The 16,854-nt window shown below is 54.9% G+C and overlaps 1 protein-coding gene across 4 annotated transcripts in view; it reads right to left on the bottom strand.

Moving 5' to 3' along the window:
* Positions 1-16,854, bottom strand: part of NPRL3 (NPR3 like, GATOR1 complex subunit) — a 41,843-nt gene that overhangs the window by 9,436 nt on the left and 15,553 nt on the right. For all 4 annotated transcript variants that reach the window (XM_069487218.1, XM_069487217.1, XM_069487219.1 and 1 more), the window contains 4 exons: positions 13,189-13,342; positions 11,283-11,364; positions 1,643-1,780; positions 207-363 (listed from right to left, as the gene is read on the bottom strand). In XM_069487218.1, coding sequence (XP_069343319.1) covers positions 207-363; positions 1,643-1,780; positions 11,283-11,364; positions 13,189-13,342 — 531 coding nt within the window. The remainder of the gene's footprint in view (positions 1-206; positions 364-1,642; positions 1,781-11,282; positions 11,365-13,188; positions 13,343-16,854) is intronic.

Below are 16,854 nucleotides of genomic sequence, written 5' to 3'. Positions count from 1 at the left end.
ATGTCTGACAGATGCCCGAGTCTCCAGCCACCCCAGGAAGCACCCCGACCCCAGGCAAGTGGCACAGCAGCTCTCGGCTGGACAGAAGCCCCGGGAATGCAGAACAGCGGGGTGGGGCCTGCTTTCCTGACACCCCAGTGCCTCCCACGTCCTCTGGATGCACCCAGGGCCCCTCCCTCCGCCCAGCCAGGCCCCCAGGGCCACACCTGCAGCAAGGCCAGGTCGGCGTCCTGGGCCAGCTGCTGCAGGTTCTTCACAGCGGACGTGGTCTTGATCACCCGCACCAGGGCCGGGGAGCAGTCGACGGGGAGCTCGCCCAGCAAGGTCTTCTCATCGCTCAGCAGCAGCAAGGCGTGGTAAGGGCTGCAAAACAGTCCCCCGTCAGGGCCCCCGGCCCCCAGCATGCACTGGGGACGCAGAGGGGCAGTTGGAGCCCTGAACTGCGGAGAGAAGAGGCCACGGCAGGAAGCAGAGAGAAGAGCAGCAGTGTGTCCAGGGGCCTTCGTAACATCTGCGAGGGAGACTGTCATCTTCCGAAAACACAAATCAGAAAAACCTGGGGAAGGCTTCAAGACCAGAGGGCATATCCCAGCTCTGGGACTGCCCAACAAACGTTTGTTGACTGAAGAAATGAATCAGTGTTTCCTAAGGAAATAGTCTCAAATATGGGAAAAGCAAATCTCTTTCACAAATTATGAACAGAACTACTTAAAAATATGCTTAGCAAGGAAGACTGGGCGGGAAAGACATCTGACCTGGTGCATGGACAGGGGTGGGGGGTGGGAGGAGGGTTTGGAAGTGCTCTGCTTTCTGACATTTCCAAATTTTCAAGAATATGCCCAGATACCTTTTTCCAATTAAAAAATACTCAAGGGCAGGGTGAGATGGCTCCGCCTATTATCCCAGCACTCAGGGAGGCAGGAGGATCGCTTGAGGCCAGGCGTTCACAACCAGCCTGAGCAACACAGCGAGACCTCATCTCTACAAAAAATAGAAAAATTAGCTGGGTGTAGTGTTGTGCACCTGTAGTCCCAGCTAGTCAGGAGGCTGAGGCAGGAAGATCACGGGAGCCCAGGAGTTTGGGGCTGCAGTGAGCTATGATGACACCACTGCACCCTAGCCTGGGTGACAGAGTGAGACCCTATATAGAAAGAATAAGATACATTCAATGAAACAGGGCACTTGATTGGGGGCGGGGGGGGACAGAAGATCGGGCTCAGCTCTTTCCTGGCAGGAAATCAGTTACTTTAGGAAACTAACTGATCCCACGAGTTCTGAGTCAAATGCAGAAGATCCAGTGACCAACACCATGAAGACAAAATCCTTCCGGCTTCTCCCCAGGATGCTCAGCCCCAAAGACCCGCCCAGGCCGCCCTGTCCCCCAGGGCAAGGGCCTGGGCAGGGAGCCCCACTCACCCAGTGGTGCCAGGAGGGCCCAGGGAAACCTGGGATTGGTCACTTCTGGTCAGAGCTGGATATAAAACCATGTGCTTTAACGTCTATAAACAGCAGAGCCCTACTTGCCAACTTCTGTAGTAGGAAGAGGAAAAGAGAATTTCTGGAGCCAAGTAAGTGGTCAAGTCTCAGGCAGAAGCCAGAGGGAAGGGCCCTGGCAGGGAATGTGCGTGGGCTGGGCACTCACCGGATGGCCTTCAGGCTCCGCTCGATGGCCTCGGGGGGAATCAGGCTGGAAGCCGCATAGTGGATCTTGTGGGGCAGGCAGAAGCTCACCTCCAGCCAGCTGTTGATGTGGAGCCGCACCACACCAGACGTGCACAGGCTGCGGGGGGACACCGTGACCGGGGGCACCATCCACCCGTGCCCACCCGCGCACAGCAGACACTCTCACCACCCTGCTCAAGGTGTGCTGATTCCGAGCACACTGCTCCTGCCGGCGGGAGGAAACTGTAAGCGAAGCCCTCACGGGCAAGACAGCATCTTTGCAGACCTCAGTACGTTAGGAAAACGCATTAGGAATACACACACAAAAACTGTGTTTCCGGCCAGCCCTGGCATCTGTAGTCCAACCCTGGCTTCACGAGGAGCCTCTCCCTCTGTCCTGGAAGACAAATGCACGAGAGGCCTAATCCAGCCCCTGCCCGCCTGGGCCCCGGCAGACACCAGCACCCTCAGTGCACCCTGCGTGTGAGGGGCCTGCCCTGCACACCTGATGAAGACCCAGGCACAGGTGGGCAGCCAGGCAGGGCAGTGCCTGTCTCTAAAGGGGGGGGGGGCTAAGCCCTCCAGAACTTTCCAGTGGTGGGAAGCACACAGCGCCCCGCACCCTGAAGATGCCAGCAGCACCCCAGGAGCGACGTGTCACCACAAGCCAACCGTCCCACCCAGCCCTGCCACCGCACCACCACGGCAAACGTTTTGCTCCACATTCTCTGGGCAACAGCAATTTGGTTCTTTCAGGCCCCAAACCTTGCTCCGGCCAAGCACGGCGACACCACCCCTGACTCCTTAGTTCTGTTACATCCCACAACAAACCGTGGGCAAATCCCGTCTGCTCCACCTGCAGGGACGTCCAGAATCCAGACCTTTCCACACCACCCGGCCCAGGCTGCCCACAGCACTGGCCCCTGACCACCGCGCCATGGCTCCCACCTGGGAGGCCCAGTCAAGGCCCTGCAACACGACGTTTCTCCGGCCTTATTTCCTACATCCAGTACCACTCGGGTGCAGCTGCTCCCAGGACCTGGCACAGGCCCTCGGCCACCAGCTCTCCCCAGACACCCAGGGCTCCTTCTATCCTTTGTTTTTTTTTTTTTCTTCCGAGACAGTCTCACTCTGTCACCCAGGCTAGAGTGCAGTGGCATCACCAATCACCATAGCTCACTGCAACTCAGACTCTTGAGCTCAAGCAATTTTCCTGCTTCAGCCTCCCGAGCAGCTGGGACTACAGGCATGCGCCACCACTCCCGGCTAACTTTTTCTATTTTTAGTAGAAACGGTGTCTCGCTCTTGCTCAGGCTGGTCTCGAACTCCTGACCTCAAGCGACTCTCCCGCCTCGGCCTCCCAGAGTGCTGGGATTACAGGCGTGAGCCACCTCGCCCAGCCTCCTCTATCCTTCAGTCTCAACTCAAGCGTCACATTCCCAGTGAAGCATCCCCTGAGCCCAGCCCCACCTGCATGCGGACCCCTCACCCTGCACACACTTGTCCTGAGCACTTGGCTGCAGGATGCTGCCTGTTCTGGTCCCCCGACCAGAACTTGCTCGCAGGGAGGGGCCTCTGGCTTTTGCTCCCTGCTCACTGCACACGTGGCGAGTGCCGGGCACGTGGCAGGCACAGAGAAGCAGCTTGTGAATGGAAGAAAGAAAGGGGCTAAGGGACAGCCCGCCCTCTCTGGGGACACTGCCATTCCCGGAAAGCCCCCGCCCTGAGAACAGGCTCCACCGCGGTGTGTGGGCCGGGGTCATTCCCTGGGGGAACCACACAGGGGGAGGAAAGGTTGTTTCCAGGGAGACCACCCGAAACTCCCTGATGGAGAAGCCAGCCCTCCCCCACCCCCCACCCGGCCCCACAGCTCAGCCACACCGTCCCCTCACTAAGCGCCAACAGCAAGTGCTCCAGCAAAGCCCTCTGTGGCTGGTCCTCACTGTGTCCCCCACGGCTCCAGGCACCAGGTGGTGGGGTCTCTGCCCACTGTCAAGGCCTGGCCTCTGCTGCGAGCCAGCCGGGCTGAGAGGAGCCGGGGCAGGCACCCTCCTTGGTATTGCACGGGGAGCGTGGCCCACAAAGCCCCATGAGGACAGCACCAGTTCTCAACCGGGAGCAAAACGCACATCAGCTCTTCTCCAAGCTGCAATCTCGATCATGCCTCCCCCGTTTCCTCTGCCCGCTGCCCCCACCACCCAGGAGAGCAGCCAAGCGGTGCTTTTCCCAGCACCCCTGACCCTGCTCTGCTATTCCCAGATCCCAGCTGGCAGGACTGACCAATACGCCCACATCCGGCCGAGCGTGCAGTGGGCCGACAGCTCCGGGAGGGGTGGCCAGACTTCTGCCTGCGCCACTCAGGGGGTGCAAACAGCCCCGCAGACCTCTCCCTGAGACAACCAACGTGGGGTGCCGAGAGACTCCCCTGACAGGGAGGCAGCCCCACAGCCCTCACTCCGGGCACCCACGGATCCATCTGACAGTCTTTTCTCTGCAGCCTCAAGCGACAGACCAACAGCCCCAAGCTTCCCCGTCAGGTCCCCCCAGGGGGCTGGCAGAGACTGGCCAGCAGTTTTAAATGCAAAAATGTCTTTATTCTCTCAAGCAGGGAATAGGCAGAGGGGAAAGGAAACATGGGGAGAACACAGAACACATCTGTCACACCAACCACCCCCAGGACCCCTGTCAACACCAAGCATCTGCCCGCCGCAGTGCCCACGGCTCCCAAACACCCCGCCTGCCCTTCCTCAGGGCATCGGAAAACCCACACCTGCTTTTCCCGCTGCAGAGTCTCTGGGGAAGGGTGCAGGGGTGGGGGCTGGAGGCCGCGGCTGAGGCTGAAGGCAAAGGTTGGTCACTGCTGGTCCATGGTCCCTCAAGAGTGAAACACATGAGAGGGTTTGGTGAGTGTCAAGATTTGGGGAGAAGGGCCAGGCGCGGTGGCTCATTCCCATAATCCTAGCACTTTGGGAGGCCAAGGCGGGAAGACTGCTTGAGGCCAGGAGTTCAAGACTGGGTGGGCAACATAGTGAGACCTATCTCTACAAAAAATAGAAAAATTAGCTGGACGTGATGGCACATGCCTGTAGAGAGGCTGACCCAGGAGAATCACTTGAGCCCAGGAGTCTGAGGTTGCTGTGAGCTACGATGATATCACTGTACTCCAGCGTGGGTGACATAGTGAGACTCTGTCTCAAAAAAAAAAAAAAAAAAAAAGATTTGGGGAAAAGAACCGGGGTCCTTTCCCAAGGTCCCAGAGGAGGCTACCACTCTCGGCTACTTCCAGAACTGAGTGCTAATCCAGCCTGTCTGAGCAAATGGAGGCTCCCGGAGCCTCGTCTCTCTTTGGCCAGGGTCTTTGCGGGGTGGAAATCTCGTATCAAACCCTGAGAAACAGCCCAGCCTCTTAAGGAATCAAAGGTCATACCGCGAGAGATTTGCCCAGGGGACCCAGGGTAGCTGCTCAACCTGACTAAAGCAACAGTGAAGATCTCAGCATGCAGGCCAGATGCAGTGGCTCACGCCTGTAATCCTAGCACTCTGGGAAGCTAAGGCGGGAGCATCACTTGAGCTCAGGAGTTCGAGACCAGCCTGAGCAAAATTGAGATCCTGTCTCTACAAAAAAACAGAAAAATTAGCCAGGCATAGTGGCTCGCACCTGTAGCTCCAGAGGTGTGAGAAACTACAATCTGCTTTGTGCCAAACAACCCATACAGTGCTACATTCATCTGTTGAATAAATTCATCTCTTTGGCCCATTATTATTTTCTGAAGGGGTCCTTGTAAGAAAAATACATTGATAATAGCTTTAGAAATCTCTGATGCTGAAACATCACACAGAAGCAAAATCATAACCCGTTTTGTGAACAAATCTGTCATGACTACAGCATACACGTGACTCTTGTTGCTTGTACGAGAAGTCCCATCACATCAACAGTAACTGTACTCCGGGGATTTCCCACCTGAGAACGTGCTGGGCAGGTGCTACAACAACTGTGTGTTTGCCACTTGGCAGTCCCGGCAATCATGCACCGTTTGACACCACTGGTCACAGAAGTCCAGCAGCAACCGGGTCCCACGAGCGTGAGGGTTCTGGAGATGCCACGGTGAGCTCCAGTGCCACTTGCGTGGCATTCTCTTGGGACTTTCTTTCTTTTTTTTGTTTTTTAATATATGCATACATATATTTTTTTTTCTTTTTTTTTTGAGACAGAGTCTCATTCTGTTGCCCGGGCTAGAGTACCGTGGCATCAGCCCAGCTCACAGCAACCTCAAACTCCTGAGCTCAAGCGATCCTCCTGCCTCAGCCTCCCGAGTAGCTGGGACTACAGGCATGTACCACCACGCCTGGCTAATTTCTTCTATATATATTTTTAGATGGCTAGATAATTTCTTTCTATTTTTAGTAGAGGTGGGGTCTCACTCTTGCTCAGGCTGGTCTCGAACTCCTGAGCTCAAACGATCCGCCCGCCTCGGCCTCCCAGAGTGCTAGGATTACAGGCGTGAGCCACCGTGGAGGCTGGTGTTTTTTAATGAACTAACCCAGCTCCCCAGTATGGGACACGAAGTGCCACCAGAAGCACCCCAGGGCCAGCAGCAGACCTGGGAGAGTCCCTGGAAAACGTCAAGGATGGCTGCACTGGGAATGTGCCTGCCTGACCTCCAGCCCCTAGCTCCAGGGAAGGCCTGCAAATACCCTACAGCAAGATGGTAAGCCAAGAGCCATGCTGATGTCTGCCAAGAGGAGGGATGAGAAAAGTTTGTCTCTGTTTTTAAATTCTACAGTTTTAAGACAAGATCCCTTACCAGAGAATGATTTGGGCCCTGAAAGGTTTCCTACTAAGTTTGTACTTCTATTTGCAAGGTGGTTAGAGGGTTGGTCTGAAAACACTCTGTAGGAAAACATCATTTGCCCTGAGGCTTATCCAGCTCCCCGTATAGCTCCAGGCCAGCCAGGAAAGCCCAGCCCAGTCTGTGGCAGGAGATAGATGCTCCTGCCAGCGCCCTGCGTCCGGACGCGATAACTGCACCAGGCAGTGGCTGGCCTTTCAAACACGCTCTTATCTCGTTCACACTCACGGTGGACGTGTGCACAAACTTACTCCATCACCCTCCCGTTTCAGCATCTGAGAAAGAATGGCAATTTCTAACCTTTAGCTTGTAACTGAAATGTTATTTGGTTTCCTTCTGGTCATCCCTCTTCCTGCCCCAGGACAGAGACCTGCGAAGATTTGCTGTACCCCCTGCTTTCCCTGATCCCCCGGGGCCAGGCTTCCTACCATAGGTACTAGGACACTGCGTGACCCCCGAAATCTACGTGAGCTCCAAAGGCCTTCATTGAAATTTCAAACGAAAGTTTATGCACAGGTGCATTTTTATGGATACAGGGCCTGTAACCCTCAGGATACTCAGAAGCATCCCGGGCCCGACCCTGCTCTGACTGTTGTCAGCCGTGTGCCGGCCGCCGAGGACCCTCTGGCCTGGCCGCGCCCTGGCCGCTCCACCAGCTGAGCCCCCCACGCCGCACCACAGGCTCTGTTAACTCGGAGCCACCCCACAACTCACTTCCTCACACCCCACGGAACCCACCTGTCATCACTGTCCACTGTCATTACTCCTGTCTGCACATTCCTTCAACCGCTAGCGGACGAGCCGTGCTGAGCCCAAGGCCCGGGTTACAGAAAGTGGCGGGCGGCGATGCCCTTCCGGGGGACACAACCCAGCAGGCACACAGATGAGTACGACGCTGTCACGAAGGTCACTGAGCTCCACGGGGAGGCACGGGTGCTCGGGCAGGTGGGACGGCTCCTGCGGGGTCCGCACTCCCAGCCTGTGTTCACAGACACCCAAGTCTCAAGGCTACTCAGCCACATTATCACCCTGGCTTTTAATTAAAATAGCAAATCCAGAACAATTCCTTTGAAAAAAATCCCACCCCAATCTCAAAACTCACTGAGTCTCACAGCTTCTGGTCTTTCAGTTCTGCTCCGAGAAAACTTTCTCAGGGATCTGGCAGAAAGTCCCCGTCAGGTCTACCCCCCCCCGAACGCACCCAACCTCGTCTGATCTGGAAGCTGAGCAGGGTTGGGCCTGGTTAGTCCTCGGATGGGAGACAGTGGCTGTCAGGAGGAAGGGGCCCTGTATTTTATGCTACCTGATCACTAATGGAAACTCGGTCTCCCCTTCTCAGCACAGAGGTGCAGCCCATCCCACAGGAGCAGCGGCAGACCAGGCCCCCAAGGCCCACCACAGACCTGGCAGGACAAGGAGAGAGGGGAGGCCACAGGCCAGAGGGGCTCCCAGAGGGACGCAGAGCCCCAGGCAGGTGTGGGGCCCAAGGGAGCACACCCCTGCCAGGCCAGAGGAGCACGGCGCCCAGCATGGCTCCAGAAGTCTCCAGACCCAGGACTGGTGGGGGTGGGAGTTGGCCTGGAGGAAAGGCGCCCCGGGCACAACACACTATGCCTGGCTGAAGGGACGGCCTGGCGGCCTTTCCCCAGACTCAGACTCCTGTCCTTCAAGGGACTGCCCACTAGGCGGCGCCGGCGGCCTCCAGCTCCGAGCTGCTGGGCCGTCTGGCAGGTCATGCAACACACAGTCCAAAACCTTGTTTCCTCCTAACTTTCCAACGCAATTCAAATCCAAGAAACAGCCCATTCTTCCGTTAGAAATACAGTCAATGGTCTGCTTTTTATGTTTTCTTTTTTTTTTAAGAGACGGGGTCTCACTATGTTGCCCAGGCTGGACTTGAACTCCAGGGCTCAAGCGATCCTCCTGCTTAGCCTCGCAAGCAGCTGGGACTACAGGCGCTCGCCACCATGCCCGGCTTGCTGCTTCTTTTAATTCCAGCTTAGTCTGATTTTGCTTGCAGTCTAATCCCAGTTAAGGAATGCAGATTCCCACTCAGAATAAGGCAACAATTTCCAAAGAAGAGATTTCTGATACCAGCCAACTCAGGACCAGAGGACAGTAATTCTCTCCCCTGGAGAAAACATCAGCGTGATAACATGGAACACAAAGACAGGGGCAGACTCCACAACCACAGGGTGCTGTCCTGGGTCAGGATCAGGGCTGCACCAAACTCTCCAGAGCGGAAGGAGCTAGAAACCAAAGCAATCACTGGGCAAGGGCTATTTCTGGCTGCTCTGATATTCTCTAACACCTGGGAAGAGTCAGACCCAGAGGTCACCAAGAAACAGGCAAAATATTAGTTGCAACTTACATCACACAAGACGAACCTCCCTCCTATATTAAGGATTCTGTATTTCTCAATAGAAAAGTGAACGAGGGACCTGAGCAGAGGGCCCACAGAAACAGAGAGGGCGCAAACACGTGACGAGATGCACAACTGCACCAAGATAAAGCTGGACTGAGACACACCCTTCTCCACTGTTGCACTGGCCAAAACCCAGCAGCCCGCCAAGGCCCTGTGCAGGCAAAGCTGGGGGAAGAGGCGTCTGTGCGCTGCTGGCGGGAGCAGAGAGAGAGGCACAAGCCCCACGGAGAGAAGCAAAGCATCTCAAGTGCAGTTTTCCCATTTGCGATGCTTTCAGGAAGTCATCCTGCGGACACACAAGTGCACACACACACACACACACACACACGCGCGCGCGCAAATGGTTGGCAGAAGGCTGGAGCCAGCTAAATGGCGGGGAGTAGGGGTAGCTAACTATGCAGCCAAAAGCAGAATGAAAAGTCCTTGCGTAACGATACAGACAGAGGTCTGTGCTGTACTCTCACACTGTGAAACCGAAGGGCAAAACGGCACAGGCAGTGTGCTACTGCCGTGCACAGAGAACCACAGATCTGTGTCTGCCCGGGTGTGCACACGGCTGCCTAATGGACGCACCCTGCCACCAGAGTGGAGACCTGCTGGGGGCACAGCAGGAAGGACACAAGGCACTCTGACTTTCAAACTTAGTATGTCACCTTTGCAAAAGCTGAAGTTAAAAAAAAAAAGAAAAGAAAATGGGCCGGGCCCGGTGGCTCACGCCTGTAATCCAGCACTCTGGGAGGCCGAGGCGGGAGGATCGCTCGAGGTCAGGAGTTTGAGACCAGCCTCAGCAAGAGCGAGACCCCATCTCTACTAAAAAATAGAAAGAAAATATATGGACAAGTAAAAATATATATTAAAAATTAGCCGGGCATGGTGGCGTGTGCCTGTAGTCCCAGCTACTCGGGAGGCTGAGGCAGGAGGATCACTGGAGCCCAGGAGTTTGAGGTTGCTGTGAGCGAGGCTGACGCCACGGCACTCTAGCCGTGGGCAAAAAGAGCGAGACTCTGTCTCAAAAAAAAAAAAAAGAAAAGAAAGGAAAAGAAAATGAAAATTAGCAAAATGTTAATTGTGATCATCCCTGGGGTATAGGATTACAGATGACTTTTACTTTATATTTTTCTAAATTTTCCAAATGTTTATAATGAACATGCATTGTTGGTAAAAATCAGAAAAAATATTTAAAATTTTTTTAAAGAAAGAAATGATCCTGGATGAAATGTCACTGCTCACACCCCACTGGGCACGGACACTGGAGCTCACCTGCCCCCTCTCAGGTCAGGCCCACCTCAAGGAGAACCCACAGGGAGCAAGGAGTCCACCCGGAGGGAGCGAAGCCCCACGAAGGCCCCAGGAGGGGCACTGACCTGAACGCACGGTGGGGGGACGCAGGAAAACAGGAGAACCGGAAGGAGGGAGAGAAGGCCGCGAGACGCAGAAAGAGGCCCAAGGTAGCCGGGGAGGCACAGGGGGAATGGCCAAGCCTATGCCGAGCAGAACAGCCTGCGCTAGACATGCTGTCTGCCCCGCAATGTCCCCCGTGCTTTGTGGTCCCCTCGGCTGTGACAAGGCCCATGTGAATGGGCCCTTGAGCTGCAGGGGCGGGAAAGGTCCTTGTCCTCAGCTGCAGCTTCAGGGCCAGGGAGGAGCCGAAACTAGCACCAGGACCCAGGGCCACAGGGCAGGGGTCACACAGATGCCCTCAATGAGAAAGGGCGTCTTTGCGTGTCCAGCGTTAACAGAGCTGATGCTCAGCTACTGATACAGCCAGAACACTTGGGAGGGTTCGCGAGGCCCACAACGCTTGCCGCCCTCGGGCACGCAGTGTCCCAAACCCCAACTCCTCCAGAGCAGCAAGCAGCACAGCCAGGCCCAGCCCCACCCACTGGGCCTCAGTTTCCGCATGGCTGAAAAGGGGGGTCAGCGACAACCACCTCATGAAGGTGGACCCAGAACGTGGTGCCGTGGCATTCTCAGTAAAATGTCACTTGGTGTTTGATGATTCAAAAATACTTTCAGACCCTCAAGCATAAATTTAGGCTCACTTTTCTATTTTAAGAGGAGTCTGGAGGTGACCGTCCCAGCTGAGCGCACTCCACGCAGCAAAGGGGCCGGCACTTAGACAACAGCCACCAAAATTACTTCTCTCAAGAGCAGCCACACAACCGTCCCTTTCTAGTCCTCTCCCCCCCCAGTCTCAGCAGAGCTCTGACACCTGCACACCGAGAGGACGGCGTCCAGCACAGGGGAGCCCCATCTGCGGGCGGGGAGCCCCATCTGCGGGCGGGGAGCCCCCTGGGGAGGGACGGCCAGCGAGGAGGTTCCACGAGCAGGCTCACTGGGCTTACCTGTCGTAAGCTTCCTTGAGGTCCCTGGCCAGCTTGCACTTGGGCAGGATGTGATGGAACGGGGACTGCGGACCTTCATTTCCTGCAAGAATCACACGTATCACAGAAGAATTTAAAGCTTCCGAAGTAGGGAAACTTTTATAGACCAGAATAGGGAATACCTTTAAAAACTAGTTTAACTGAAAAAGAATTTTAAGTGACTTTCAACCAAACATCAGGAAACTTCTCACTTCTTTTTATAAGATCTATGCATCAATTCGAACTAAAATTAGACTGAGGCTGCTTTGTTCAACTACGTTGACCTGGAACACTGTGTTTACACTGTCCCTGGCCCTCCCCACCCGCAGTCACAGCACCGCTGAGCAAACCATCTCGCGGGCCCGCCCTGGGCTTCTCCCTCAGACCCCAAGCCCCGTCTCTGTCTCGGGGTCAGGTGTTCCCACGCCACGTCCCACCCCTCCCGTCAAGTGTCTGCTGATGCAATTTATTTTTGTGATTGAAAGTCTTTTGCTAATCCTTTTCCATAAGCTGAATTTTTTTTACTTTCTGTGATAAAGTCACAGACTCCAAAAGAGAATGTTTAAAAAAATTAAACTTCTGGATGGTTATGATCATAATTATAATTAGCAAATAACTGGCCAAAACAGAAACGTATGGCAAATTTTGGCAGCTAACTGCCAAACGTAAAAAGTAAATTTTTACTGACAATGCACCTAAGTCAGACAGGGATGTTCTTTTTCTGTTGTTAATTTACATATGACAATCGATACTTTTATTTCTAGAACAACTAGATCTGACTTCAATTTTGTTCCTAGTTTTTTTTTTTTTTTTGGGTTTTTTTTTTTTGAGACAGAGTCTTGCTCCTTCGCTTCGGTACGGTGCAGTGGCGTCACCACAGCTCACAGCAACCTCAAACTCCTGGGCTCAAGCGATCCTCCTGCCTCAGCCTCCTGAGTAGGTGGACTACAGGCATGCGCCACCATGCCCGGCTAACCTTTCTATTTTTAGTAGAGAAGGGTCTTGCTCTTGCTCAGGCTGGTCTCAAACTCCTGAGCTCAAGCGATCCTCCTGCCTTGGCCTCCCAGAGTGCCAGGATTACAGGTGCTAGTTTGCTCTTTTATAATTGAGATGCTAACCAAAGAAAACAGAGCTGGAGGGCTTGTTATAGGTATCCCTCCATGCTTTGAAATCTTGACGGCATGCCAAAAATCATACAGTGATCAGCAATAATTATTTTTAATTGGTTAGGTTCCAGCATGAAACTAGAGGTGAAAAAGAGAGTAAAAAAAAGAAAAAAAGAAAAGAAAAAAAAATTGGTTAGTTGATAACTCAATTAGGTCATCCTTCAATTTGGTTAAAAGTAAAGAACCGGAGACCGCCCGCCTCACCATCTGCATATGCCCATCGGCCCCTCGCTGGGTCCTGCCCCAGGGCAACGTGTCTAGCAGGACCAGGGCCAGACGGAGGTGCCTACCTTACGTGAGGGGTAACCACCCAGCAGGGTGTGGAGGAGGAGGAAGTTTCCAATTGGGAAATCAATTTCAGCACGTCCATCCAGGAAAGCAGGTCTACAAATGTGCCCCTTGGGGAGTCTGCCTGTACCCCCAGGCATGATCAGCCCGGAGTGAAGATACTGCACCTCTCTGAACCTCAGTTTCCACGTCTGCACATGGGGATGCCCATGGCCCCCACCTCCCAAAGCTGTTGTGAGGACTTCCTTTCCAACGCCCGGCTCACCAAAGCGGATGCCAGCACCAGCTCCTGACTTCTCCGTTGGTGTCGGGCTGGGAGAGGCCCCACCGACAGGTGCACCGTGGACACTAACCGACAGCTCCTCCACAGAGACCCCGCCGCAGAGAGGCCGGCGGCCGGCCTGGCCCCTCCCATCACGCCCCACCACACTCACCGTCAGCCATGGCGGACACCTCGTCCTGCAGCGCCAGGATCAGCTTGGCCTCCCGGGTGAGGTACTGGCAGCGGCGCTCCTCGTGCTGTAGCACGGTGGCGATGCGCCGGGACAGGCTGTGCAGGCAGTTTATCACCGACGGGTCGGCGTTTGCCTGTGGGAGGAGGCCACGCTCAGACTCAACAGTGCGCACGGGGACACGGCTCGGCGCAGTTTCAACTGAGCCAATACGTGTGCACAGCACAAACTCAAACGACACTTTCCGCACTCTTCCTCCCCAGGCTCCCCTGCAGAGGCCGCTGCTGCCCCCACTCTCCTGAGTCCCCTTCAGCGCCCACCCACAGAAACACCGGCTGCCAGCCCCCAGCCTCTGTTCTTGGGGATGGTCACCTGGATGGGAGCACAGAGATGGCTCTGCGGGGGACGCCCCGTGGGGGACGCAGACATTTCCACTGTACTGGAGCTGCACAGGAAGGCGGGGTGCAGCGGAGGGCACAGATCCTGCCCGCCTGCCTGCTGTGTGACCACAGGCCACAGGTCCCCATCTGAGAAAGACAGCAATGCGCTTCCCTCACCAAGGACTAGCTGGAGGGAATTACACACATAAAACACTCCGAACAGAGCCCGCCCTGGGCAAAAACCCCAGAAGTGTCTGTGGGCATCACTGTACTGTTGACTACTAGTGGGCACGATCGGCCTCTAACATGTAAGAATACAGCCGGGCGCGGCGGCTCACGCCTGTAATCCCAGCACTCTGGGAGGCCGAGGCTCGAGCTTGGGAGTTCGAAACCAGCCAGAGCAAGAGTGAGACCCTGTCTCTACTAAAAAGAGAAAAATCAGCCAGGCCTGGTGGCGCGAGCCTGTAGTCCCAGCTACTTGGGAGGGTGAGGAAGGAGGATCACTTGAGCCCAGGAGTTTGAGGTTGCTGTGAGCTACGATGACACCACTGCACTCTAGCCCGGGCGACAGAGTGAGACTCTGTCTCAGAAAAAAAAAAAAGGTAAGAATTCAGTCACAACAGGCCACAGCATTACAGGGGTGCAGAGAGCAGTAACCTAGCACTGTGCTAGCTGCTCACTGAATACTTTCTGCCCTCAGGGATGAGCAGGTCCTCCCCACAGGAATGACACTGGGTGACTGGGGAGCCAGCAGGCCCCAGGCCCACGTCCCTGGCCCCGCACCCCTTTCTGCATGCAGGCTGACCCGGTCACAGCAGGGTGCCGGAGGCTCGCAGGAACCTGGGCCCTGCCCCTCCTCACCCTATCAAGGGCCAGAGAGCCAAGCAAGCGCACCTGCCAAAGCCGCACCTGCCAAAGCCGAGGGTGGAGGGTGCAGCTGCGGGGTCCGTGGAAGCACGTGGGGAGCAGATAACTGGGTAAGCCATGACTTGGCGCCTCTGGAGGCCAAGAGGGCTGCTGAGTCATCTACAGGGGCGGAGGTGGGACACGGGAGAGGGACACGCATGGCCCGATTAGAAACCCTGGTGCCGCCTCCCCTCCTGTTTATCTGGCAGGCAGGGCCACGCCCCAAGTGTTGCCCACCAGACTTTCCAGCCAAAACCTGACCCACAGAGTAAACAAGCACTTTCTTCACCTGGAGCCGGAGAGAGTCTCATCCTCTCAGCTGGTCCCATGTTCACAAGCAAAACTCACACCTGCCCCTCCGTGTCGAGGTCATCCCCTCAACAGTGTCCCCAGAGCGGGAGGGCCGATGTGTAGGGTCTACACAATTGCCTCAAAACAAAATACGTATTTGGAAGAATCTGCATCAAAATACTCCCACCAGCAAAGCAGGGAGGAGGAGGAGGACCCTGGACACATGACTGTCCCCTTGAAGAAGGAATCGAGTCACACCTGAGAGCCTGAGCCTCTGCCGGAGGCCCCACCGCTGGAGCCACCACAGCATCCCCAAGTCAGATGTCCGGGGACCACCCGCTTGACTTTCCCAGACGTGCAAGGGGGTCCTTGCCCAGGAGGGGCTCAAGGACCTGCACTGACAGGGTGTCCCGCATGCCCTGTCTGCATAGCCTGACACTGAGTGAGGGACACGCTGAGAGAGCTGCCACCCAGGGTGTGCCGGCCCTGAGTGGGAATTCTCAGAAACTGCACACTTTCACCCTGTGTGACGTGAAGGGGCATGAAGTTCAAGGCATCACCCAGGAGACTTTCTCACCCCAGAATCTTGTTCCCAAATACAACCAGGCCTTCAAAGTTAACTTCTAGTCCGCAGGAAATACAGGGACAGAAAGCAAGGCCAGCTGCACAATGAGATGAGTCCTGACATGGAATGCTCGGCGGGAGAAAGGGTGGGGAGAGCTCTGGGCTGGCAGGGACGCCAAGCACCGGGCAGGCTGGGTTTGCATCCTAGTCAGCAGTCTAACAGGGACAAACGCTTCTGTGATCAGAAGTCTCAATGGACCAGGTCCTAGCTGATATCAACATGTTATGGCAAATTGTGTCAGATGTAGAAAGGGCATCATGGCATAAAATAGGTGCCCATATGTTTTAGAGATGCCTTCTGAAGTCTGTGGGTATGAACAGCGGTGAGGTCTGGGAGTTGCCCTGAAACAGAGCGGGGCGGGCAGGTAGGGCAAGGGTGCAGGGGCAGCAGCTGAGGCCTCAGGGACAGACGCATGAGGTTTGCCAGACGGTTCTCTCTAGTTTACGGTTTATTTAAAACTTCCCAAAGGAAAAAGAAAAGTGCACATTTTTGAATGACTACTGAAAGGAAGGAAAAAAACATGTCCACTCTAAAGTACCAACTCTTCACACTACTGAAACTTTTCCCACTCTTCCACGTCACGGCCGGGTGACGGCCTCCACCGCCTCGCTCCCTGTGCTTTCACCGGGCAGTGACCGACCTCCACTCCGCCAGGCTCTGGTCTCCCGTCCGTTTCTCATCCTTAGTGGCCACAGGATGGGCCAGTGTGTAACAGTAACCTCACTGTTCAATCATTCCTCAACTGCTGGACACCAGGATTACTTCCAGGTCAATGATTACTACAAAAATCTTTATTCAGTTGTAAAAGCTGCTTGTTTGCCTGACAAGGTTTCTGATGACGGGACTGCAGGCCCAAGGGCTTCGTACCCTCTGCCGTCACATGTCAGCTCCCCAGAGACGACAGGCTGCCCGCAAGGCCCGGGGGGGCCAGGGCCGCTTCTCGCCGCCCGTCCCACAGGGGTTATCAGTGCTGACAGGTGGACGGCATTCGCCACGGACTTTTGTTATTCACGTGCTTGTTTTTACTTCATTTATCTCTTTGTGGCCGTTTGCATTATGTCATTATATGACAAATACAGAGCTGCTGTGAAAATGCAAACACCATGACAGTGTGTCAAGCACAGAGTGAAGATCTTCTCCTGGAACGTCACACCACAGGGACAGCCACTTTTAACAAATGATTTTGTTTTAATTTGCGAGTCTTTATTTATCAACAAGGTAACCCAGTCTTAAAAATTAAGCTCCATTTAAAAGGAGCTTTTCTCTACCGTCATTTTGATTTTGAGCCACTCACAGTGAGATGTACGGTCTCCAAACCAAATAAACCTCAATGGAAAAACACGTGAGATTCAGAGTGGTGTCTAATTGTGCAGGTTGTCAGAGGACACACTGTCCTTTGTCACTGAGATCTCGTCAATTCCTTGCTGTCACTTTCTGCACGTAAGC

This window comes from Eulemur rufifrons, chromosome 14, assembly GCF_041146395.1.
Source record: "Eulemur rufifrons isolate Redbay chromosome 14, OSU_ERuf_1, whole genome shotgun sequence".
In the NCBI taxonomy this organism is placed as follows: domain Eukaryota; kingdom Metazoa; phylum Chordata; class Mammalia; order Primates; family Lemuridae; genus Eulemur; species Eulemur rufifrons.
Note: the sequence above shows the minus strand (reverse complement) of the source record. Positions and strands in the feature narration are given on the sequence as shown.